The sequence below is a fragment of the Lingula anatina genome, chromosome 2, assembly GCF_051362555.1.
Source record: "Lingula anatina isolate TDL-2025a chromosome 2, LinAna3.0, whole genome shotgun sequence".
NCBI lineage: Eukaryota > Metazoa > Brachiopoda > Lingulata > Lingulida > Lingulidae > Lingula > Lingula anatina.
Window position 1 is genome coordinate 39,088,846 of NC_141768.1, and position 21,178 is coordinate 39,110,023.

Here is a 21,178-nt window from a genome sequence, read left to right on the forward strand (position 1 = left end):
AGAAGTAACAAAAACTGGCTAGATGCATAGGTCTGTGACAAGGATAGGCACTTGACATGGTTACCCATACAATTTGCACTTGTAATAATTGTCATGAAATGTATCATTAGAAGAGAAATTGAGATGCTTTATTGTCCAAAGTGGTACTGGAATTCTGCTAGGCATTGAGAGTATTTTGTAGCATTTCTTCAGTTTCTTTTCATTGTGCACCTTTTCAAGCTTAGTCTCTGTAATTATTTTAAGTGCTGTCTACTTGCTGACCTTTTCTGAAATGACAAAATGGACACAGATGAGTAATTGACATTTATTCTTCTGATTTTGAGAGCTCACTGTGTAAAAATATATCTTTCTAAATATTTTTTCAACAAAAATTCAACAAAAGTTCTTAATGACCAATAGTTTCCTGAGCTTCGGGGCTGATCCATGCAGCTTCTTCAAAGTTCCAAATGTCCATACTAATTGGACTCTGTTCTTCAGCAGCAAGTTTGATTGAAGTTTCTCATTCCAATCACAAACGCCTATCTAGTTATCTGGATTTCAGGGTTCCATGGAAGGGTATGGGACACAATTAATTGACCTGTGATTGGTGTGGTAAACTCCAATCTAATGCAACTATATTTTAGATGCAACAAGTTGGTGTATATGGAAATTTGAAAATGAAGAAGCTGGTTCATCTATGCTCTTAAACTCAAACTAGCAGTATTTTCTGTTAGCACACAACTCGGTTATGGTAATAATGCAAAAAGTATTATTATGTTTGGACTAATGTTAAATAGACTATGATATTACATAATCATAAATTTTCCTGTTCAATTTGAAGGTCCCTTCATGTCAAATGCATTTAGCATACAGTAATGGCCTCAGCCTAAAAATTGATTGAAAATGCCAGGAATGTATAAATAACCATTCACTTGAAATAAGACATGTAATGTGTAAAGTGAAGAAAATCGGTAATAAGGTAAATTTTTTTCAAGGCATTCCTGTCTTTGAAACTGGGGTGACTAGGGTTAATATCAAAAAAATTTTCTAGCTGTGCAAAAAAAGAAAAAAATAAATTTTTCAAAATTCTCCATGCCTGAGTAGAATTTGAAATTTAAGGGAACTGGCTAACATTTGTTAAGAATAAAGTGCACTCTGTGCCCTACCAAGCACTTAGCCTTTCATTCTATCAAAAAATGTAACTACATAGTGCCATGTAATTTTCTGGCATTACACAACAGTCCAAAAGCCCTTCAAGACGGGATACTTTTGTTCAAACGGAAGCTAGCAGTCTGAGAGGTTAGATCTGACCTGGTCAAATATTTGTCCCCTTTCTAATATTAGTGACAAGAGGGAGATCAGATTGCATTGGACAGGAAAATAAAACTGTGGACCAATGAGGAGACAATATGAAAGGACAGAAAAAAATGTGTAGTGGACGCCCAAGTCAAAGCTTTCCACTCTGTCCTTGGAAACACGATATCCACTTTGAAGTTGAAGGAGTGGGCTAGAGGGATGATTCTGTTGTCCTGCAGGATTAGTCTACAGCTCCAAACCTGAGACTGAGACAACAAATGTGAACCTAAATGTAGTAATGAAGCGCGGATGTTGCAGACAAAAGACTCGGAAACTAAGTACACACTGTGAGTTTCAGTGAAGTTTGTGTATATCAGAAAAGGGGCTGAGCACAGGGAAGCAAACAGTGAAAGGAATCCTGTAGCAGAGAATTAGGATGTTATACAATGATAAACCCTTGAAAATGAGTCTACTGTGTATCCTAATCATACTATTTTAAAAGTTAAATCCAGTACCCAAACAGACGCTATGTTCTGTGATGCAACAGGACATCGCTGTACACCACTCCTAAAAGGACGACTTAAATTCTTATACTTCACGCATGTGAAGGGACATCTAGTGGGGAACTTGAATGCAACCATAAGAATAAATGAAAACATTGTAGTACATGCAGTGAGGGGGTTTTCAAATGAGTAGTGATTTACGGGCCTGTAAAAACTGTGATAAGAATCTTTTTAAAACTCTATGTCTGAAAAGTTGAGGTTCTTTGTTAATGATAACATGCATGATTCTCACCATGCTGGATAAGTGGTGTTGAACTATGAAATAAATGTAACCATTGTTTTTTTTTTTTTTTTGTGTGTGTGTTTGTGTGTGCATATGTTAATCCAGATCTTGACTGCAACTGATAACAGTTACATCAATAAATAAATAAATAAATAAATAAAAATCCTGCCCTGTGCAATGCAACAAATGAGATGCAGAAGGATGTGCGCTTTTGTGTATGTAGAATAAGGGAATCAATTGTTTGTGAGTAGTAAATAAAGACAGATATCATACCTACAATAACTTTTAAATGAAAATAAAGAAATGAAAGTCACACTTGCACAAACACACAACATTGGTTTCATTCTGCATCAATTGCTACACTGTTAACCAGTATCTATTTTGGATGAATAAACCTCATTTAGTCCTGTCACTTCTTTGATTATTGATTTCAAAAGTATAACTATTGAGCATTAAGCATTTGAAAATGTGTGACGTGTCTTCAAAGCAGTGCTGAACATTGAAGCAGTGGTAACACTAAACAAATTAAAAGTATTATATGTGGAAATTTCCTGCCAAATAAAGATTTAATCTAAAAAAAGGGACTTTTTCTGACTACCAAACTGTTGCTCAACTCATCCCTGTATTTAAAATCAATGTCTTTAACCATTACTTAATTAAGTAATTAAGTCCTTAATGGCGGGCAAGTTATTTAGAATGCCATGTCTTCTTGTACATTTGAGAAGGAAATATAAATATCGGGTACTTTTATTTGAAGGGTCTTCTCATTTTGAGGCCTGAATTAGGAAAGATAATTAGAAGCTGTGCAGGAAATGCAAAATATGACTTGGAGACATTTTCAAACACAGAGTGTACCTTTAAGAGTTATAATTGCTGAGGACAGTGACATGTCCATGATATTCAGGAGAGGGAGGGGAGGGCAAATTTGTTTTACATTTATGAATTGGTAATGAATTATTAAATGTAAACTAATTTTGTATTTTTAAAATCGTTAAATTTTACAGAGAAAATTATGAACACAACTCCTGAAAGAAATATTCTTCAGATATACTTGATGGGACTCAGTGGGGAGCTTGACAAAACCATAAGAATAAAAGAAATTTATTCAATGTTCAGGTTTTAAAATGAAAAGAGATGTATCTACAGCTTCAACTCTCTCCCAAATGAAGTAGTATTATCTTGAAAGTAATATGGCAGGAAATGTTACAGGGTTGTTGTATGTGCCAAATTAAGGTTATTTCATTCACTGCGCATTTTACCAGGGGGGTAACAGAGCATACTGGCTATTCTACCATCTCCTGAGGCTAGGATGGAAGACACTCTAACCTTTCAGTTTTCCTAGGTTGTTCCTAGATTTTCAAGTTATGGAATTAGACCTCATTCCCATAGATTTTAAATCGATCTATTCCTGTGGGGAGTCTCACTAGATTACTGTCAGCTTAACAGGCTTAAGCGTCTGTCCCGCCTACTAAAAGCTGTAAGGGGGTAATTAACTATGGTGCGTGCTCGGCTGACTGCAATTTAGTGTGAACCCCTAGGAAGTTAGGTCGATCTAAATCTAAAATTCTGGATCGATCTAAATCTCTGGGAATGCACCCTTAGTCCAATGCCTGGTGTGAATACCCATTTGAACATACTTTAAATTATGCCCCCTCGTAACTTGGGCAAGCAACTATGTACTTGGGCAAAGGCAGGAAAACTTTGTGGCCCATGATGTTGTTCTTGTTGCTTTGCGAGGGGGTGTGCGAGACAATTAAACTGATTACATTGACTGCGCCTTAGCGAGAATGGCTGCTGAGATAGATCAGTCTTGCCAGTAAGGTAACTTCTATTCTGAACACAGCCTAAGGGTACAGCTTTCAGCCCTGCATTGCAACTGTCATTTTTATAAATTACAGGAGTGAATTGGATAATCTGAATTGACTTCATTTTGTTTTTTAATGATAATTGGTCACATTTTTAGATGTCAAAAGTACAGGAAAGCCATGTATCAAACACATTAATGCTGCAGGTGATCTATCAGTATTTTGTTACTGAAGACACGCTCTATTGCATGTTGTGCTAGAAACCACCTGATCCAAATGATGTTGACTTTGTAGATTCTGTAAAACATATCCTGTCTGCCCTGGCATGGAGGGGGGAAAAGATACTAACCAAGGGGCATATCCTTGAAACTAGATATCTGTCTCATCTTTCACAAGTGACAGTATTACAGTGGATTATCTGCATACCAAACAGCTTATCAAATCTCATCTCTTTTTTGCTGTTTCACTTGATGGATCACTGCTTCAGATGCTGGGTGGTCTTTGCAAATTTGATTTTTTCCTGGGAAGCTGTATCTACTGACATAGAAACCCATTATCAGTTATTCTTCCAAATATATTGTTTTTATATTTTTGGTTAAAGATGCTTGTGCAAATTCTAAATATCTGGTACATTTTACTTCAATTTCAATGAAAGGAACCTCAGTTAAAATTCCAATATATTGCGAATGCAGCATTTTACCAATGGGAATGGGGCACGCACAGGGCTTAATATTTTGTGTGCATCTGCATGCAAGAAAAGTCAAACATGCTCTTTCCCTTTGGGTCATGTGTTTAGTTATCTAACATATCTGGAAACAATATTGATTAAACAACTTAATATATCATTTTGTCTGTCAATAACTGGCACTTCCTGTTGACATTTATAACATGATTTAAATTGCTTCAATGCAAATGACACCAAACATGGTGCGACTTTGGCACTTTTTGCATTTATTTTTAATAGTGCAATTTATAATCAAGGGCCATAATCAAAACTAATGAAAACTAGGGAAAATGCTGTTATTGCTTCTGGCAGTCATCTGAGTATGTTTATAGTAATTGCAGGAATTTTTTCAAAAGAAAAATTTGATTTGGTGGGGGAAATCCTGGAAAGGACATGTTGAATCATTAAGCAAGTATAGATGTACAGACAAGTTAACTGGAACATAAAATGATTCTTGTTAACTTAAACAGCTTGTAGTTGAAAATGTTTTATTTGCCCAAGCCTTGTTCAATACACAGGATCTTCCTTATGGGTTGTGGTAAATGCTAAATGCTATCCTTTTTATTTGCAATATGTTGATGGCAACACATTTAAATGTATAAATATTTGGCAAAAGTTATTGCACCTGGTAAAATGATGACATTGTTCTTTGTAAAATATTTACTATTATTTTCCTTTTATTTTTTCAAAGTCTAGAATTCAAATTTAGGTTGGAAGACATGTCTGTCCAGGGTGGTTCAAAGGAAGGTCACATCAGTTTGTCTACAGTAAACATACATTCACTTCACTTCCTTTTAAACTATTGGATATAAATCCCATTAAAATTTGTTCAAAGCTTCTAACTGAGATCCTACCCAAACACTGCTCAGCTTTCCATCAATATTGACAGAAGATTAGGGGGCTGTGCACAGTAGACCAACAGGTAAAATATCAACAACAATCAAAAGAAAACTTCCATTTTGACTTAAGGGAGGGTCCAAACAAAACATGCGTCTCATTGAGTAGATTGACCATAAAGTATAATTGTTATATGGCTTTCTATTTTCTTTCAAATACATTTGAAGGCCAAAAAAGGCCCGAGGTGGCGAAAGTGACAAAAAGGCGTGGTTACATAAGCATTAAGAGCGGTATGTAACTGTGATCAAAATGTTACATGTCAGTTTTTTTTTTTTTTTTTTTTTTTTGCCATTAAAAGCAACATGCACAACATAGTTTAGGCATTGCAAAGAATATTACTCAAAGACAGTCACTTAATAGACTGTAAGTTAACTTTTGGATTATTATCAAAAGTCGATAACCTTATTAATACATGAAAGAGATGCACTTTAATTGATTTCATCTTTTTAAAATAGCATTGTGTTTGGATCACATAACATGCTGTAAGGTGGCTTCCTGAAATATGATCTTGTCCACAAAATTGGTTATACCCCCATCTTGGAAATAGTTACATTTGTTCTATATTGTATGTACTTAATTATCACAATAAGCAGTACACATGTATGCTTAGTATTCTTTAAAAATTCATCTGGATAAGGGTGATATAATGTTTTAACATACATATGTCAAAAATCCAAAAATAAATCAATGTTTGTCATTCAAATTGATATTTTTTTAATGTTTTTATCTTTCATACATTTTCCCTAATTTTTAACTGAAGTAGCTGAAATCATCAAGTTCCAGTGCTATCTTTTTTTCTGAAATGTCACCGACCTTTTATGTAGATTTGAATATAGGCAAATGTGGAATTGAATTATAGTGGCTTTCCTTTTATCTTAATTTAAGAAGAGTTACACAAGTGTCAAATACTTTTCAAATATTGGCCTTGAAATAGTGCTCAAGCAATTTAAATATGCAAAAATTAAAATCAGACTAACCATTTCTTTTATGGCTTTTTACATCCATTACAGGGTGTCACACCACATGTCTTTTAACTCATCTTTTGTATCTTGTGTTGTAAAGAATTTCAAATGTGGGACACCTGTAACCTTAACAATTTATCAACTGTCCTCAAAATAGTGTTACATTTGGATATGTGATACATACATAAACACCATATATATCATATCTTTAGTTTAGCAGTAATGGAATAGGGCTTAGGGGGAGGGGGTGGTGTGGTGTGGTCTTCTTGCCCTTGAAAATAATGGGCCTGAAATAGCGAACAGTAAAATTTTGCTCATATCAACCCATTTGGAAGGATTTGTCTACTATCCATCCTTTAGTTGTGAAAACTTGTTATGTTCAGAAAGCATAATCTAATCTTGTTTCATAGAGTGTGTAGTCACTCAGGACAGTGGTGAGAAACCCCATGGCATTAAAGGTACATACGAACCGAGCATCGGTGGAGCCTGGATTCCAAGTAACACATGTAAACCACTTCTACTAGATTCTTATATGACTCAAATAAATTCGACATGCCAAGGGAAAAACTGAATAGATCACTCGATGAGCCATAAAAGACCTTTAGACGGCTCCTTTCTTTAAATTTATGGTTGTAAATTTAACCTACTTTCGTGACATACTTTCCTGCCCCATTGACATACAGCTTAGAATGCCATCAGAAAAATCCGTTCAAACATCATTTTCGGGTAAAATTATACAATGCCTTTTGGTAATTCTCTTAGTTATACTACTTGAAACTATATGCTGGCATTTGGTTGGTTTCTGTGACAAAAAATTGACTTTGTATGCATCTTTAAGTATCATCTCCCTTGGCATACGTAGAGTCAGGCCCCATAAACGATGATTGCTGTTTGCAATCACAAGCCTCAGATTTGTGCACACAAATGCCCAAATTAAGGACTTGAGCAAAAATTTTAGGGCACGAACTGAAAATCGGTGGCCACGAGCTCTGCATTAAAAACACAAACTATTTGACCAACTTTCATCTGGGTCTCTAGCTGTACACAATCGGGTTCTTTTCTCCACGGACTATTTTCAGTATGGGGGATGATACAAGAAACTGTATGTTAGAGCTTTCAGAGCTTCCTAGTCGAAATAGAGTGACATGTTCCCCACTTTCTACTTCTTTTACAAAAGAGAAAGGATTTTTGTCCAAGGCCCAATAAAGTGGCAGAATTTGAGAAGGAGATCCATGTGTTAGTTGCTGCGGTCACTCAAAGCTTGGAAAAATTTAACGAAGGATAAACAAAAGCCTCAAAACGAACCAAACTGATGTATTTCTATAATTTACTATCCATACCACATAAGAATCCATGAGTAATGAGCTCTTGAAAATCTATGACACATGCAGAACGTACTGTTTATCTTTACCATGAAATTTTAGTTTGAGAATTTGGGTATTCGTGCTCACAAACCTGAGGCTTGTGTTCATAAACGGCTAACTACGTAGTTTATAAGGCCTGACAATGTACCATTACACATCTCATTGCTTTGCAAAGTCTTATCCCTATGAGGATATATATAGCCACTTTAGAAACACTCCCAGTATCCACTGGCAAAACATTTTTTAACTGATAAGGCTGCACGAAACTTTTCTAGAAGAGAACAACTAAATTGCAGTTCCCCAAGAAGATTTAAAGTTGTAATAGGTAGTATCACATTTTATTTTACAGTCATCATCTAACATTAAAAACAAGTCAGGTATACATTAAAATTTCAAATTGCTACCTTTGAAAGGTAAGACATCATCTAGACTATCAGGCTATACAATCTGATCACCTATTATTTTCGTCAGGTTATTCTTTACTTGATGAAAACATAGTCCTGATGACGTTACACTCATATAGGATTTCATTTTTTATGCAGCTGAATGCGGTATTGAGCCTTGTCACCCATGTTGTACACTAAATTTGATAAGACCAAAATTGTTCATAAAAAGTTTGGAATTATTCCCCAACACAATACACATATGTCCCATATGTTTTCCAGTTGAGATTGCAAGCCATGCAGGCAGACTGAAAATCTGCATTATAGCTAGTTTTGGATTTGGGGGCACATGCACGCACGCATACACACCAACACAGTTATGTGTGCCCACATTGTAGTTATTATTATTAAGTCCATAACTTATAATTTATATTTTGGTTATATTGGAAATCTGAGCAAGACCACTGTAATTGCTTTCTGCTATTATATCAATATGTGTATACTATTTAAACTGTATTGTCTTGTCTATTTTTTTTTTTTTTTAGTTGAGTCTTCCTGAGTTTTATTATTTGTTTGGTTTTGGAGGAGTGTCAAGGACAAAGGGTTAAGTTATTGATACAAAGGTTTTTGAAATCCTAAAAATGTAGAACTGAAAGAGGGTAAAGGTCTACCTCATTTGTGATATCTGATATAGCATATATATTTTCCCACCTGTGTGGAATGCCTGGTAGGATAAGAAATAATTCACTGGGATTGTTAGAGTGATACTATAGCAGCAGCGTCCAATTATACTGCCGATAGTGTAGAATGGCAGTGATTGTAAAGAAATGCATTATTAAGCTCACTGTGGTGAGCTAACAATGATAAGAATGCTGTGACAAACACATCATTATTCACTTTACTCCCACATGGACTCCATTGACATTTATCTGAGGTCAACAGTAACCTACACACATTTGAGGAAAACACACCCCGGACATGCTCCACCTTATAACAAACACATTACTTTTTATCTAATTTTGAAATCACTCTGAACAGAACCCATACTGACCATGTTGTTGGATACCAGGGAAAAGCAAAACAAGACTTATTTTTTTAAGCTTCATATAATAGACCCCCCCTTTCCAAAAAGAATACTGTAGAAGGAGAAAAAAGAAAACTAACTCTATATAATTCTTTTTTTTTTTCTGAAAGAAAATAATGATGGACACATTTCATTCATGAGGAAATTGGAAGTGTATACGTAAATCTGTACTTCATTCATCTGAAATTCCTATTATTATTATTATCATTAAGAAAAAAGCATCTGATATCAGGCAGTTTGTCTGAGCAAAGAAATAACTTTCTGGCACAAGGATAGTAAAAAAAGTCGGTGATGAAAATTTTCAGACATTTAATATTTTCTAACAAAAATGAATAATGTTAATTAACATCTGACAAATTTAGCTTGTGAACTTATAAACAGAAACGATCATTGTTCTTCAAATAAATTTGGAAAGTAGTTAAAGAGATAGTTGTCATACAAATATCGTGATATCCATCAACAAAATCAATTCATACACTCATTGATGTGTAAATAGATGATATTCTTGTACATTGGCCCCATTGTGGTAGTTGAGAAATCTGAATTGGCTTATATTTTACTGAAGACAATGGGAAAAAAGCAACACTGCTTGTGCCTTTGAAAAGACAAAAAATTTCCTTGTTTGTAGCAATTCTTTTTTACATGCCTGTCTGTCGAATGGTGGATACAACAAATACAATGTTCAGGCCTTCCCAACTACCAGACTCGGCACCTACGGGTCCAGTATAAACCGGTTTATCAGACCACACTACCCGTTTTCAAGGTGTGTGTCAGATCGCATTACAGAGTATCAGCCACCACACCGATTTTGCCTGGTGCGCGATGTGATAGCAATGATCCTAAGCGGGGTTGGAAAGTAGTGCATCTCATCTAGATTCATGCGCTGCTGCAATTTTCTGTTTATGCTAAAATCTGACAGTACCGCAATTTTTAACATAAAATTTAGGTTCGGACATAGCCAATGATGTTTTGTAAATAAGAACTTGCAAACTTATATATATTAATTTAGAAAAGTAGACCTAATTTTGATAGCGGAAGCATATTCTGTCGGGGGTTAAATATTTTCATGACTACCGGGATGGACGAGATTGAGGGCAGGGGTAATCCTAGAGAGGGGTGAGAAACGTCCATTGTTCTCGTCAGCGAGGCTGTCCTTTTTCAGGGTTTGTACGCACGGACAGAAAACTTAAGTATTGTGGGAACGTTACTAATGAAGCCACTGGTAGTACTAGTAGATATCAGCCTGTAGTCTTGAACAAGCGCCTCGATGACGAGTGAACAGTTGTCAAAAACAAAAGACCGAGGTGTGGTAGTTCAACTACTGTTCATGCGTGCCGCAACGACCAAACCTAATTGCTCCTCAAGGTCACAAAACAATAACCTGTACTGACGGCTAGGCTTGTCTTAATCATATAAGTCGCGCGTTTCCACCCCCTGATTGAGGGATTCGTCTGTTGTTTTCATACGACTCCTACTTGACGCAAACGAGGCGCGATACCCGGATGACAGGTAGGCTTACAGAATTTGTGATAGGGTATGATACTCTTTTATGCGATCTGACACACACCTTGAAAACGGGTAGTGTGGTCAGATATACCGGTTTATTCTGGACCCGTAGGTGCCGAGTCTGGTAGTTGGGAAAGCCTGATGTTGAACTTACACTCCATGGGTTTAAAAATCCCAAACTGGTTAGTTTTTGCCATCCACAGCTTCTTATAAAACCCTACATACACCTTTAAAACGATTCAAGAATTTATAGAAATAATTTTTTCTGGAGTGTACCTGATGTTGAAATCTGCAAAGGACCTTCCCTTACGAAAATTTCCTATAGGATCCTATAGGATTCCTATAGGATCCTATAGGATCCTATAGGAAATCTTATAGGATCCTATAGGGCACATTTCCTATAGGATTTCCTATAGGATCCTATAGGAAATTGTTGTAAGTTAAAATCTTGAGAAAAATGCATATTTTATAAACATATATCATTCTAAACAATAGATATTTGATATAGGTCCATTTTATCAGTTGAATTGTCAATTATATATCACTATTAAAGCAAAAATGCTTTTTATTGTTTATAATGCACAATCTTATAGTCTTCTATAGGATTCTATAGAAATTCTGTAATTTTTTTTTTAAAGAATTTTTGAAAAAAATTGATCATTTTAAAGTAATCTTTTATGGAGAAATATTTTATCATTAGGAATGTTTTTGTACCAAATCACTGAAGCTGATTTTTTTTTTATTTATGTTCAGACCATTACAAAAATTCCTATAGGATCCTATAGGATTTCCTATAGGATCTTATAGGATTTCCTATAGGATCCTATAAGATTTCCTATAGGATCCTATAGGATTTCCTATAGGATCCTATAAGATTTCCTATAGGATCCTATAGGAAATCTTATAGGAATTTCTATAGGAACCTATAAGAAATCCAAGGCTAATTCATATAGGGAATTTTTATAAGGCCGAAATAATGAATCTGGTTTAAATATCAGTATATGATTTTGATTTTAAATTTATTTTCAGACCATTACAAAAATTCCTATTGGATCCTATAGGAAATCTTATAGGAATTCCTATAGGAAATCCTATGCCAATTCATATAGGGAATTTTTGTAAGGCCAGGTTGAATGAAAAATAATGAATCTGGTTTAATTATCAGTATATGATTTTGATTTTTAATTTATGTTCAGACCATCAAAATTTACTATACGATGCTATAGGAAATCTTATAGGAATTTCTATAGGAACCTATATATAGGAAATCCTATGTTAATCCATATTAATTGTGAATTTTTATAAGGCCAGGTTGAATGAAAAATAATGAAACTGGTCTAAATATCAGTATATAATGTATTTTTACTTTTTGTGTGATCATATTCACTTCATATTTCATATTTATTGAAAGTCAACCTGATCTAATCAGACTGTACTTGACCTTGGCTGTTTTAAAAAGTGAAAGTGCAATCCTGCCTAATATATAAAATACTGTATAATGTAAAAGTAAGTGAACATTAAGGGTATAGTACTGTCCCTCATAAAGGATGGGGAACAAGGACAAATTAATGATTATAAAGATAAATTTTATGCTCAATCACTTGTAAGATTTAACAGTCAACTCAGGCCCGTAGCCAGGGGGGTTTGGGGGGTTCGAAAGAACCGCCCCTTTTGCTGGAAAAAGGTCCACTCTGGGTAAAATTTGATCTAGGTACATGAAGTTTTTATGGGAAAAGGTCCACTTTTTCAGAAAAAGAACCCCCCTTTTGAAATTGCTGGCTACGGGCCTGCAACTGATGTTAGCTAGAGAATGCCCTACTCCACCAACCATAACCATAGATTCAACAACTGTGAATTTCTTTTGTTAGCCTGGCACCTATTATTAGGTCACTACTCCTGTAGCTATTGTTACACTAGTAACAGTAACCGCCTGTTAGGTGTTATCAGATGTGTGGTATCCTGTCTAAGTCTTTGTTTATATGCGGCAAAGCAGCAAATGAGTATACAGCTATCAAGCCAGTTTAAATTCAGGAGCATAGTGGATGGGTACAGAGTGTAGAAAATTCAGATTGAGGAAGGTATGTATTACAGTAATGCATTGGATCATTTGGGCATCTAATCAAATTGAAAATGAGATAATTGATCTAATTTGTAGTGTACCTTGTAAACATCATATCTATATTACATTAAACAAGTTATAATTTATAAAGTATAGCTTCCCTTTTAGCCAACAAAGAAATACTGTTTATTCTCTTTATTTCTTATAAAACTGTGATCAATTGCTCATCAAAATATTTCTATAAATAGAGTTGAATCTAAAAAAAATTACATTTCATTCAACTTTTGGTTTGTGATTTATTAAAAATTATCTATTAATGTTATCCACAACTGCCTCTAAGGAACCATCATGATATATAACTGAGAAAGACCTATGCTAATAAATAAAATACAATTTACATGTTAGAGAGGCTGTCAGGGCAAATTTCATTACCTCACATGTTCTTCAGGATCGTTTATTTGCCAGGTTTTCTTTTCCTTTAATTTCTTTTCAACCCTAAATGTGAGGTAAACACCATAGTTTGTTTTAAAATATTTTTTGCTTACCTATACATATTGGAAATGAAATGTGCATTGTGAAAATCTGACCATTTTGCTTACACGGAAGCTATAAATTTTAACTTGGGGGTTGCTTTTTTTTGTGGTTTGGAATGATGATTTAAGTCAAGCAAAGACTGGTCAGAATATAGGGAATTACTGTTTACCCTCGGAAATTAGTTTTCCATGAATTTTTGAGACTTTTTTTGGCCCTGACAGCTTTGTAATGGCCCAATTGCATATTTAACCAGAGTAGAGTTTTCTCCACTGCTGATTTCTGCATTTTAAAATTCGTTTCTGATTGTTCCTGTGGGCTTGGTTCTATGAAATATGTTCAAGTTCTCAAAAATTTTTTTTTTTACAAATTATCGAGCTTTAATACCTTGTCTTTGAAAAAAAAAAAACAGTTAACCAATAAAGGCTATGAATTGCTCAAAATAAAATTGGTGCAATGATTATTATTGATCTCATTAGAAAATTTTTCCTTCATCATTTTGCATTTTTGTAGACATGTACAATTAATTGAAATTCACAATGTCTTTCTTTCAGAAAGTGTCTGCAAATAGTTCAACACAACTTAGACGGAGTTTAAGAAGACTATCACAGTAAAGTTGAACAATGTGCAAAAGACTTTTGTCTGAAATTCTTCAATTATGAAGTGACTAAAGCAGTATGCTGACAATGTACACAATCTGGCCAAGGGAGGTTTTAGCCACTCATTCTGGCAGGAGTTCGAACGCGCACAAGAAAAAGACAGTGACGCCACAGCTTGACAAGACATATTGGATCCTTGTGATAACTTATAGAACTTATAATTCAAACGCAGGAGCAGCATCGTTAAATTTGCAAAAATCTATGAAACAATTCTCTAGTAAGCTGGTTGCATACCATACTGTGGAATATGTACATTAAAATTTTTTTTATATATTGAATAAAGAATGTAAACATGATACTCTCTTTTGTTTTGAGGGACCAGTGCCTATAACCAATTTTGCCAAAGTTCCAACAATATATAAAAAGCTGTAAAAATATTCAAAGCAGTTAATATAAATTTCTATAGGTTCCTATAAGATTTCCTATAGGATCCTATAGGATTTCCTATAGGATTTCCTATAGGATCCTATAAGATTTCCTATAGGATTTCCTATAGGATCCTATAAGATTTCCTATAGGATCCTATAGGAAATCCTATAGGATCCTATAGGAAATCCTATAGGATCCTATAGGAAAAAGGGACAATTTCCTATAGGATCCTATAGGAATTCCTATAGGATCCTATAGGAAATCCTATAGGAAATCTTATAGGATCCTATAGGATTTCCTATAGGATATCCTATAGGAAATCCTATAGGAAATTTTCGTAAGGGTTACAGGAAGATGGTCGCTGGTTATAATGACTGGCCAGGTCAAAACCCTAGTGCAGATCAAGAGAGAAATAGATCAATGATTCGTGCCCTTTAAGTAAAAGGAAGCAAATATTATTGTCTCGCGAAGGCATTATATTGTTCCATATAACCATAACTGTCTCAGATATTACAATAACAAATAATGAGAAAATGAGCAAATATTAAACAAAATAGGCCTTTCCATTTTATTTTATTTATTTATTTATTTATTTGTTATTATTATTATTATTAGCGTTATGGTGAGGTGAAACAATTATATCTAATCTTAAAATTCTTGAATAACTACAGATTTGCCGTCGTACATGTAATTGTGGTAGGTGAGATATTGAACAGTTTAATAGTATTATCTAAAACTCCCTGCACACCATGTACATCAAATCTCAGGTGTGTCTCAAACTTATCAGAAGACTTGTCAAGGCTTTGGTTAAATAATGACCGTTGCTGTTATTCTTGCGGGCAATGTCAACTTTAATCCAAACTTTCATGCTGTATTTTAGCGGCGATTTAGGTGATTATAAAATCGTATTAGTAAGTATTAGTAGTTCATTTTGATCAAAATTTGATTAAAAAATCACTGTTACTGAAGTGTACTGACTTCCGACATGACACAGTATTTGATATTAACAAGGACAATGGCTAGACAAACCTTGAAATGGCAGATACGATACTGTTTACAATTCGGCAAAACCCAGGAAATCCCCCGGAATGGGAAATTCCCGCGAAGTAAGTTGTTTCACTGTTTAACGCGCGTAAATATTTGAACCGGTGAGATATATCGCAAGGGTAATATATGAAATATCTACATTAACATGATAAAAATGCTGCATGAGATATACGAATGTTGTTATTCATATCCCTTTTGAGCATTGAAAGGCTTATGTAGTATTTTACGTGTTGAGATAAAGGTTTGTGTTCAATAAGACATCTTGCGTTATATTAGATCCTGGTTACAACATCCGGCCAAACAACAAGTTTCGCTTTGAAGAGAGACACGAAATCAGTGAAAAGGTATGTTTATTCTTTGAACCTTACGTGTTTACTGGATATAATGATAGAGAAACTTGTTTAAGAACAAAAGGAAAGCACTTTTTGTTAATAGGTGCTTTCATATATTCTGTTAAACGCTCTGAATTCACGAAATCAACGTTTCCTGATTATGATGGATGATTGATAAGCAATGTGAAGGATGCTCCAAAATTCAAAATTATCTCACAATAATTAAGACCGAGAGCGAAAAGAATTTACTACCTAGGCTTCCCAGGACATCCGATTTAACGTCTGAATTATGATAAGCAGTTTACTACTATTAATGTCAGCTGAAGTACTGCAGTAATTTTTTTCAAAAATAGACTGACTTCCTCCTTATGTGACAAAATAAAAAGCAAGCGCGAGACTGATGAAAGCATATTTTGAAAAAAAAAATGCAATTTATATTCTTTTCTTTTAGATGACTGAAAATGGTGTGAAACCAGGGACGAGAGTGAAAAGAGGGTCATGGATAGAAGAGAGAACTCTTGGTTCTGGTGGTTTTGGAACAGTAGTCTTATGGAGGAATGAGGTAATACAGCTTGTTCATTATGATGTAAACCTGTTTTGGGACATGGATTTGTCTAATTAATCTTTTAGAATTAGCACCTCAAAAACCAACTTAATCATCTTCTTGTTAGAGTATTAATGCTCTTCTGTCACGATCTGCAAAATTACTCACATGAAATATTTTGATGGACCATTGGCCATATTCATCAGTTTGTGATTGACACAGGTACTACCTGCACCACTGTAGCGCTGTGTCACATATTGAGAGTGTGGGGCATTCCCCACCTCTTGATTAATACATAATTACCTGTTACCTTACCTGTTAAAGGACAGTGGAGATGCAGTTGCTATCAAGCGCTGTAGGCTACAGAGTGAGATGACACCAAAACATCGCCACAGATGGGAACTGGAAGTGGATATAATGAAACGTCTTGATCATCCGAATGTTATCCGGGCTCTAGAAGTGCCACCACCACTAGATGTGGGACCTAATGAGATCCCACTGCTTGCTATGGAGTACTGCTCAGGAGGAGATTTAAGAAAGGTATGTTGTATACCCATATCTTACTGATTGCTGTGTTATTATTCTCATCTTGACATCAATAATTTCTAATGCAGATAAGATTTAAAATCATCCTTTATAATTAAAAAAAAGCTTCCAGATACCCAGGATATAGGCTGGCATCACAGCCGAGGGCAGTGAAAGTAATAATGGTTATAGAAGAATCTGAAAATTATGGTTTTGTCCATAAGGAGATTTTACTGATGAATTATGTAAGAACTTATAAGAGAGAGAGTCAACTATAGGGAAAGAGTTAATTTCCTTACTCTTAAAATATATTTTTTTTGTTGAAAAGTTACATCACCTTGTGCTTAGCTTCACAAGTTAAGATGAGGGAGGAAGCTGGTTTTGTTGCTCAGACTCTATCTTTTGACATGTCTGCACATCTTTTTATGTATGACTGAAATATTGCAGGTCCTGAATAACCCAGAAAACTGCTGTGGCCTGAAAGAAAACCAAATCAGAAATTTACTCCGTGATATTGCATCTGCTATAGAGTACCTACATTCCAAGAGGGTCATTCACAGAGACTTGAAGCCAGAAAACATTGTACTACAGATTGAGGACAACAAAGTAAAGTGACATTTGTCATCAGTTTCTAGTGCAAATTGTAAAGTCATTGTTAATTGTGTATGTGCAAGGGTAAAATAGTTCAATACTATTTTTGTTTTGAGACAGTCATGTTAAATTAAAATCAACCTTATAATTCATGCACAAATCATTTGACTTAGATTATATACAAGCTGATTGACCTGGGCTATGCCAAGGAACTTGATCAGGGCAGTGTATGTACATCATTTGTTGGAACACTACAGTATTTGGTGAGTGTGCAATTCAGTTGAACATAATGTTACAATATATATCTCAGTATGTATGGTGATTTCTCTGCTGTTGGAATAGGATTGTAAACAAAACTTTTTTTTCTTCTTATTTTTACATAGTTGTCACATCCTAAACACAGTCCTGTAATTCTATTTTCACGCCATTTTTTTGCATCTATAAGAATTAATTGATGTGGATTTCAGGCCCCAGAATTATTTGCCAGCCAGAAGTATTCCAGTTCTGTAGATTACTGGTCATTTGGTGTAGTGGTGTTTGAGTGTATTACAGGCTTCAGACCATTCCTTCCCACCCTACCTCCAATACAATGGTATGGGTACAAATATGCATGCATGCGCTAGTGGAAAAGTAAAAATGAATGCCTTGGACATTTTGTGAGATGTTTTCTTTGTACATTTGATCGTTTCAGTACATGAAGTAACATATCTGAATTGACTCAGTTTCTTATTTTGGGTTTGAGTAGCATTACTGTTGAATGATAGGGCATTCATATTCATATTAATCATGTCTAGATGTTACATACTTAAAAAACTGTTTTTTACAAAAAAATGTTCAACAATTAAAAAGGGTGATTTTTTGTAATTTTAGAAAGTTGGAAGTAGTGAGGGTAGTTCTTTATATGGGGATTGAAAAAACTTCTTACCCTACTAATGGTTTTCCTTCGTAGGCATGGGGAAATTCAGAAAAAGACCAACGAACACATATGCGCTTTCTTCACAGCAGCCGGCACTGTTGAGTTTTCAAAGAAAATACCAGCTCCAAATCATTTGTGCAGGTAATTTTTTTAAATAGTGATTATGTCAAGCTGTTGGTATCCCCAAGGCAGTACATCATGACAGGCATGTTTTCTGATATCATGAAATTATTATTCTCAAGTTGTTTTAACTAGTACCATAGAATGAAATACTGTGCAAAGCTACAAAAGAAGTTGTTTTCTTTTTCATGTAAGAAGAGTAGATAACACCTAAACTTTTTTATATGAAATAATCAATTTTTTTCAGTAAATACTTCCTTCAAAAAGACAAAAAGCGATATATCCTTATATATAAGATTTTTATATACGGTAATGTGCCAAGCATTTCGACGGGCCCAGTCAATCCGACCACAAAAATTATTTTATAAAATTAATTTTTCTTGGCTCAAACAATTAGTCCATACGTCAAAATCATGGGACAGAATTTTTTTCTTGTTCCGATTGTTCGACCACATCGTCGACAAGACTCGGTAAATTTTCAAGCCAGTGAAATAGCTGCTGCATGCCTCGGCCCTTTGTCAATTGTTGTCTTTTCAATAGCTCTCCTCAATGAGGAAGAAACAATTAATTGAAGATCTAATCTGGAAGCATGACGTACCTATCTTTTCCTTTGTCCCCGATGACAATAATAGTGCTTATAGACATACAAATTTTGCTATTAAGCAGACTTGCCCTCGCTGACTGATACATCACGCCCGTAACTGGGGAGGGGGGGGGTTTAAAAAAAGGTCTATTCTGGATGAAACCAAATATCGACAGTGGGTAGAATACAACGTAAACACCTTCATATAGACCATATATCGCGTTTGCTAGCAATAAAAAGTTTGGGAAGAATAAGCAATTTATTTTCAAGTTCAATTGAAATATATATGCAGATGGGGAAACGTTCTTCAAGTCAACACCGCATTTACTACAATCGACCGAAAGATCAGCGGGATCGACCGCCCAGACTTCTTGGCGCCAAATACCACGCACTGTCAAAATCTGACGAACACGTGTCGCTGTTCACCTACATGGATAACTGATTTGTCAACAATAAAAATGACGTCTTCCTTAACTCCATGAGAGCTTCATAGAGAGTCCCACTGGGTATTTACGTTACCTGTGAGTCACTTTCTATTTCCCCAGATGCATGAAATGTTGATAATATTTAGCGTAATCCACGACGAACTCCATTCCTGTGACCCCCTCCCCCAAAATGGGACCGTCTTCATTAACATGTGGTTTGCACTATGCTGGAGCAGACCAGATACAACCAGTCTCTCATTTCTGCATGTGCTCAATTCTCACGTCAAATTATTAATGCACCTGTTTTGTGAAAATTATGGCAAGTAAATGTTTTTTACGTTCGGGTTGTATCAGTGGGGTTTTCAATATGCACCGTGGTTTGTGCACAGCGAGAGCATATAAGTAAGAAAATAGGAAGAATGCCAGCAAAATACTGTATGTCTATCGGCACAGGTACGCTCCGTATTTTGCCTTTTCTCAATATGTTTTTATATGACATGCTTTTGAAATAAAATACTTAATAGTAATTTGAAGTTACACTGATTTCCGTTTGAGTACCAGTTGGTATTCTTTGATACGGGTGATTGAATTTTCTTCGGACGTACGTACGTCTACGCCTCGACGCTGAGCAAGCCTTGCGGGTTGAAAACAACTGATCTCAGACTGGTAAAAAATTTCAATTCGGTTGATTTCAGTTGTCATATTAAAATTCAAATAGGGCGTACGTAGATCACATAACTAGTTTAAGTCCACTAAAGCTACCGGTTTCAAATATAAGTGACCGGCCTTTGTTTACAACACCTGTCTCCGGGGAAATACTCGTCCCACTTGTGAAGCGCATCATGAAAGTGATCGTAGGTGAGGGAAATATATAATTAAAAATTATAATTGTCGTCTTTTTTAATGTTAAGTAATGTTAGCACATACTGTAAACAGCAAAATAAGATTTCAGGAGGATAAAACATGCCTGAAACACATGTTAGGCGAAAATTGCGGCTTATCTTGCGTAACACTTCCGGTAAAATGCAATACTTCCGGTAAGATGGACGTTTTGGCAGATGCCCCTAACAATCCGACGATATCAAAGGTTTCCATTTGCTGTATTTTAATCAATTCGACCAAACTGACATTTCCATGAAATTAATTAATTAATCTTGGTCGAATTGTTTGGCATATTACCGTAACATTTGTTTACCAGTAATTGTCATAACAAAAATGGATTATGATTACCATGTTCCTTTCAGGACAACACAGCTCTATATTGAACAGTTTCTAAGAGTAATATTGATATGGGACCCAAAGAACAGAGGAGGAGGAATAGAAAAAGAATCCAAAAGGCCCAAATGTTTTGTTTTGTTAGATAATATCTTCAAGATGAAAGTACGTATGTCTTAGAGCTTCAGTTGTATAAATGGTGTAGTTTCCAAATTAAAGTAACAATCTTGGTATTGTTCAAATGACAAAACAGTTTGCATTTAATTTGTATCACTATTCCTGTCATGTATAAACTTTGTTTCTTACTGATGTCATACGAAGTATTTCTGTTAAAAGTTGTGTGTAATTGACTTTTTTTCAGATAAAGAAGTTTTTGAAATGCACAGGCATATCACATGGCCAAATTTTAAGCATTTGAATATAGAAGATGTATAAAAGCTATTATAATATTATCTTAATGTGATAATTTGTCTAAA

The 21,178-nt window shown here is 35.0% G+C and overlaps 1 protein-coding gene and 1 long non-coding RNA gene across 6 annotated transcripts in view; both read left to right on the forward strand.

Annotated features, from left to right (window-relative positions):
* LOC106170753 (inhibitor of nuclear factor kappa-B kinase subunit alpha) overlaps positions 1-21,178 on the forward strand; it is a 36,056-nt gene that overhangs the window by 2,584 nt on the left and 12,294 nt on the right. For 2 of the 5 annotated variants that reach the window (XM_087006684.1, XM_087006685.1), the window contains exons 2-9: positions 15,728-15,795; positions 16,235-16,345; positions 16,652-16,867; positions 17,300-17,458; positions 17,617-17,706; positions 17,911-18,035; positions 18,393-18,500; positions 20,732-20,867. In XM_087006684.1, coding sequence (XP_086862810.1) covers positions 15,728-15,795; positions 16,235-16,345; positions 16,652-16,867; positions 17,300-17,458; positions 17,617-17,706; positions 17,911-18,035; positions 18,393-18,500; positions 20,732-20,867 — 1,013 coding nt within the window. Of the gene's footprint in view, positions 1-15,491; positions 15,511-15,727; positions 15,796-16,234; positions 16,346-16,651; positions 16,868-17,299; positions 17,459-17,616; positions 17,707-17,910; positions 18,036-18,392; positions 18,501-20,731; positions 20,868-21,178 lie in introns of those variants that run through there. The other 3 variants (XM_087006687.1, XM_087006686.1, XM_087006688.1) reach the window with 3 other exon arrangements.
* On the forward strand, positions 11,093-14,331 carry LOC147763685 (uncharacterized). The gene is made up of 2 exons (XR_015333233.1): positions 11,093-12,864; positions 13,931-14,331. It is a non-coding gene; the product is annotated as an uncharacterized LOC147763685 (long non-coding RNA).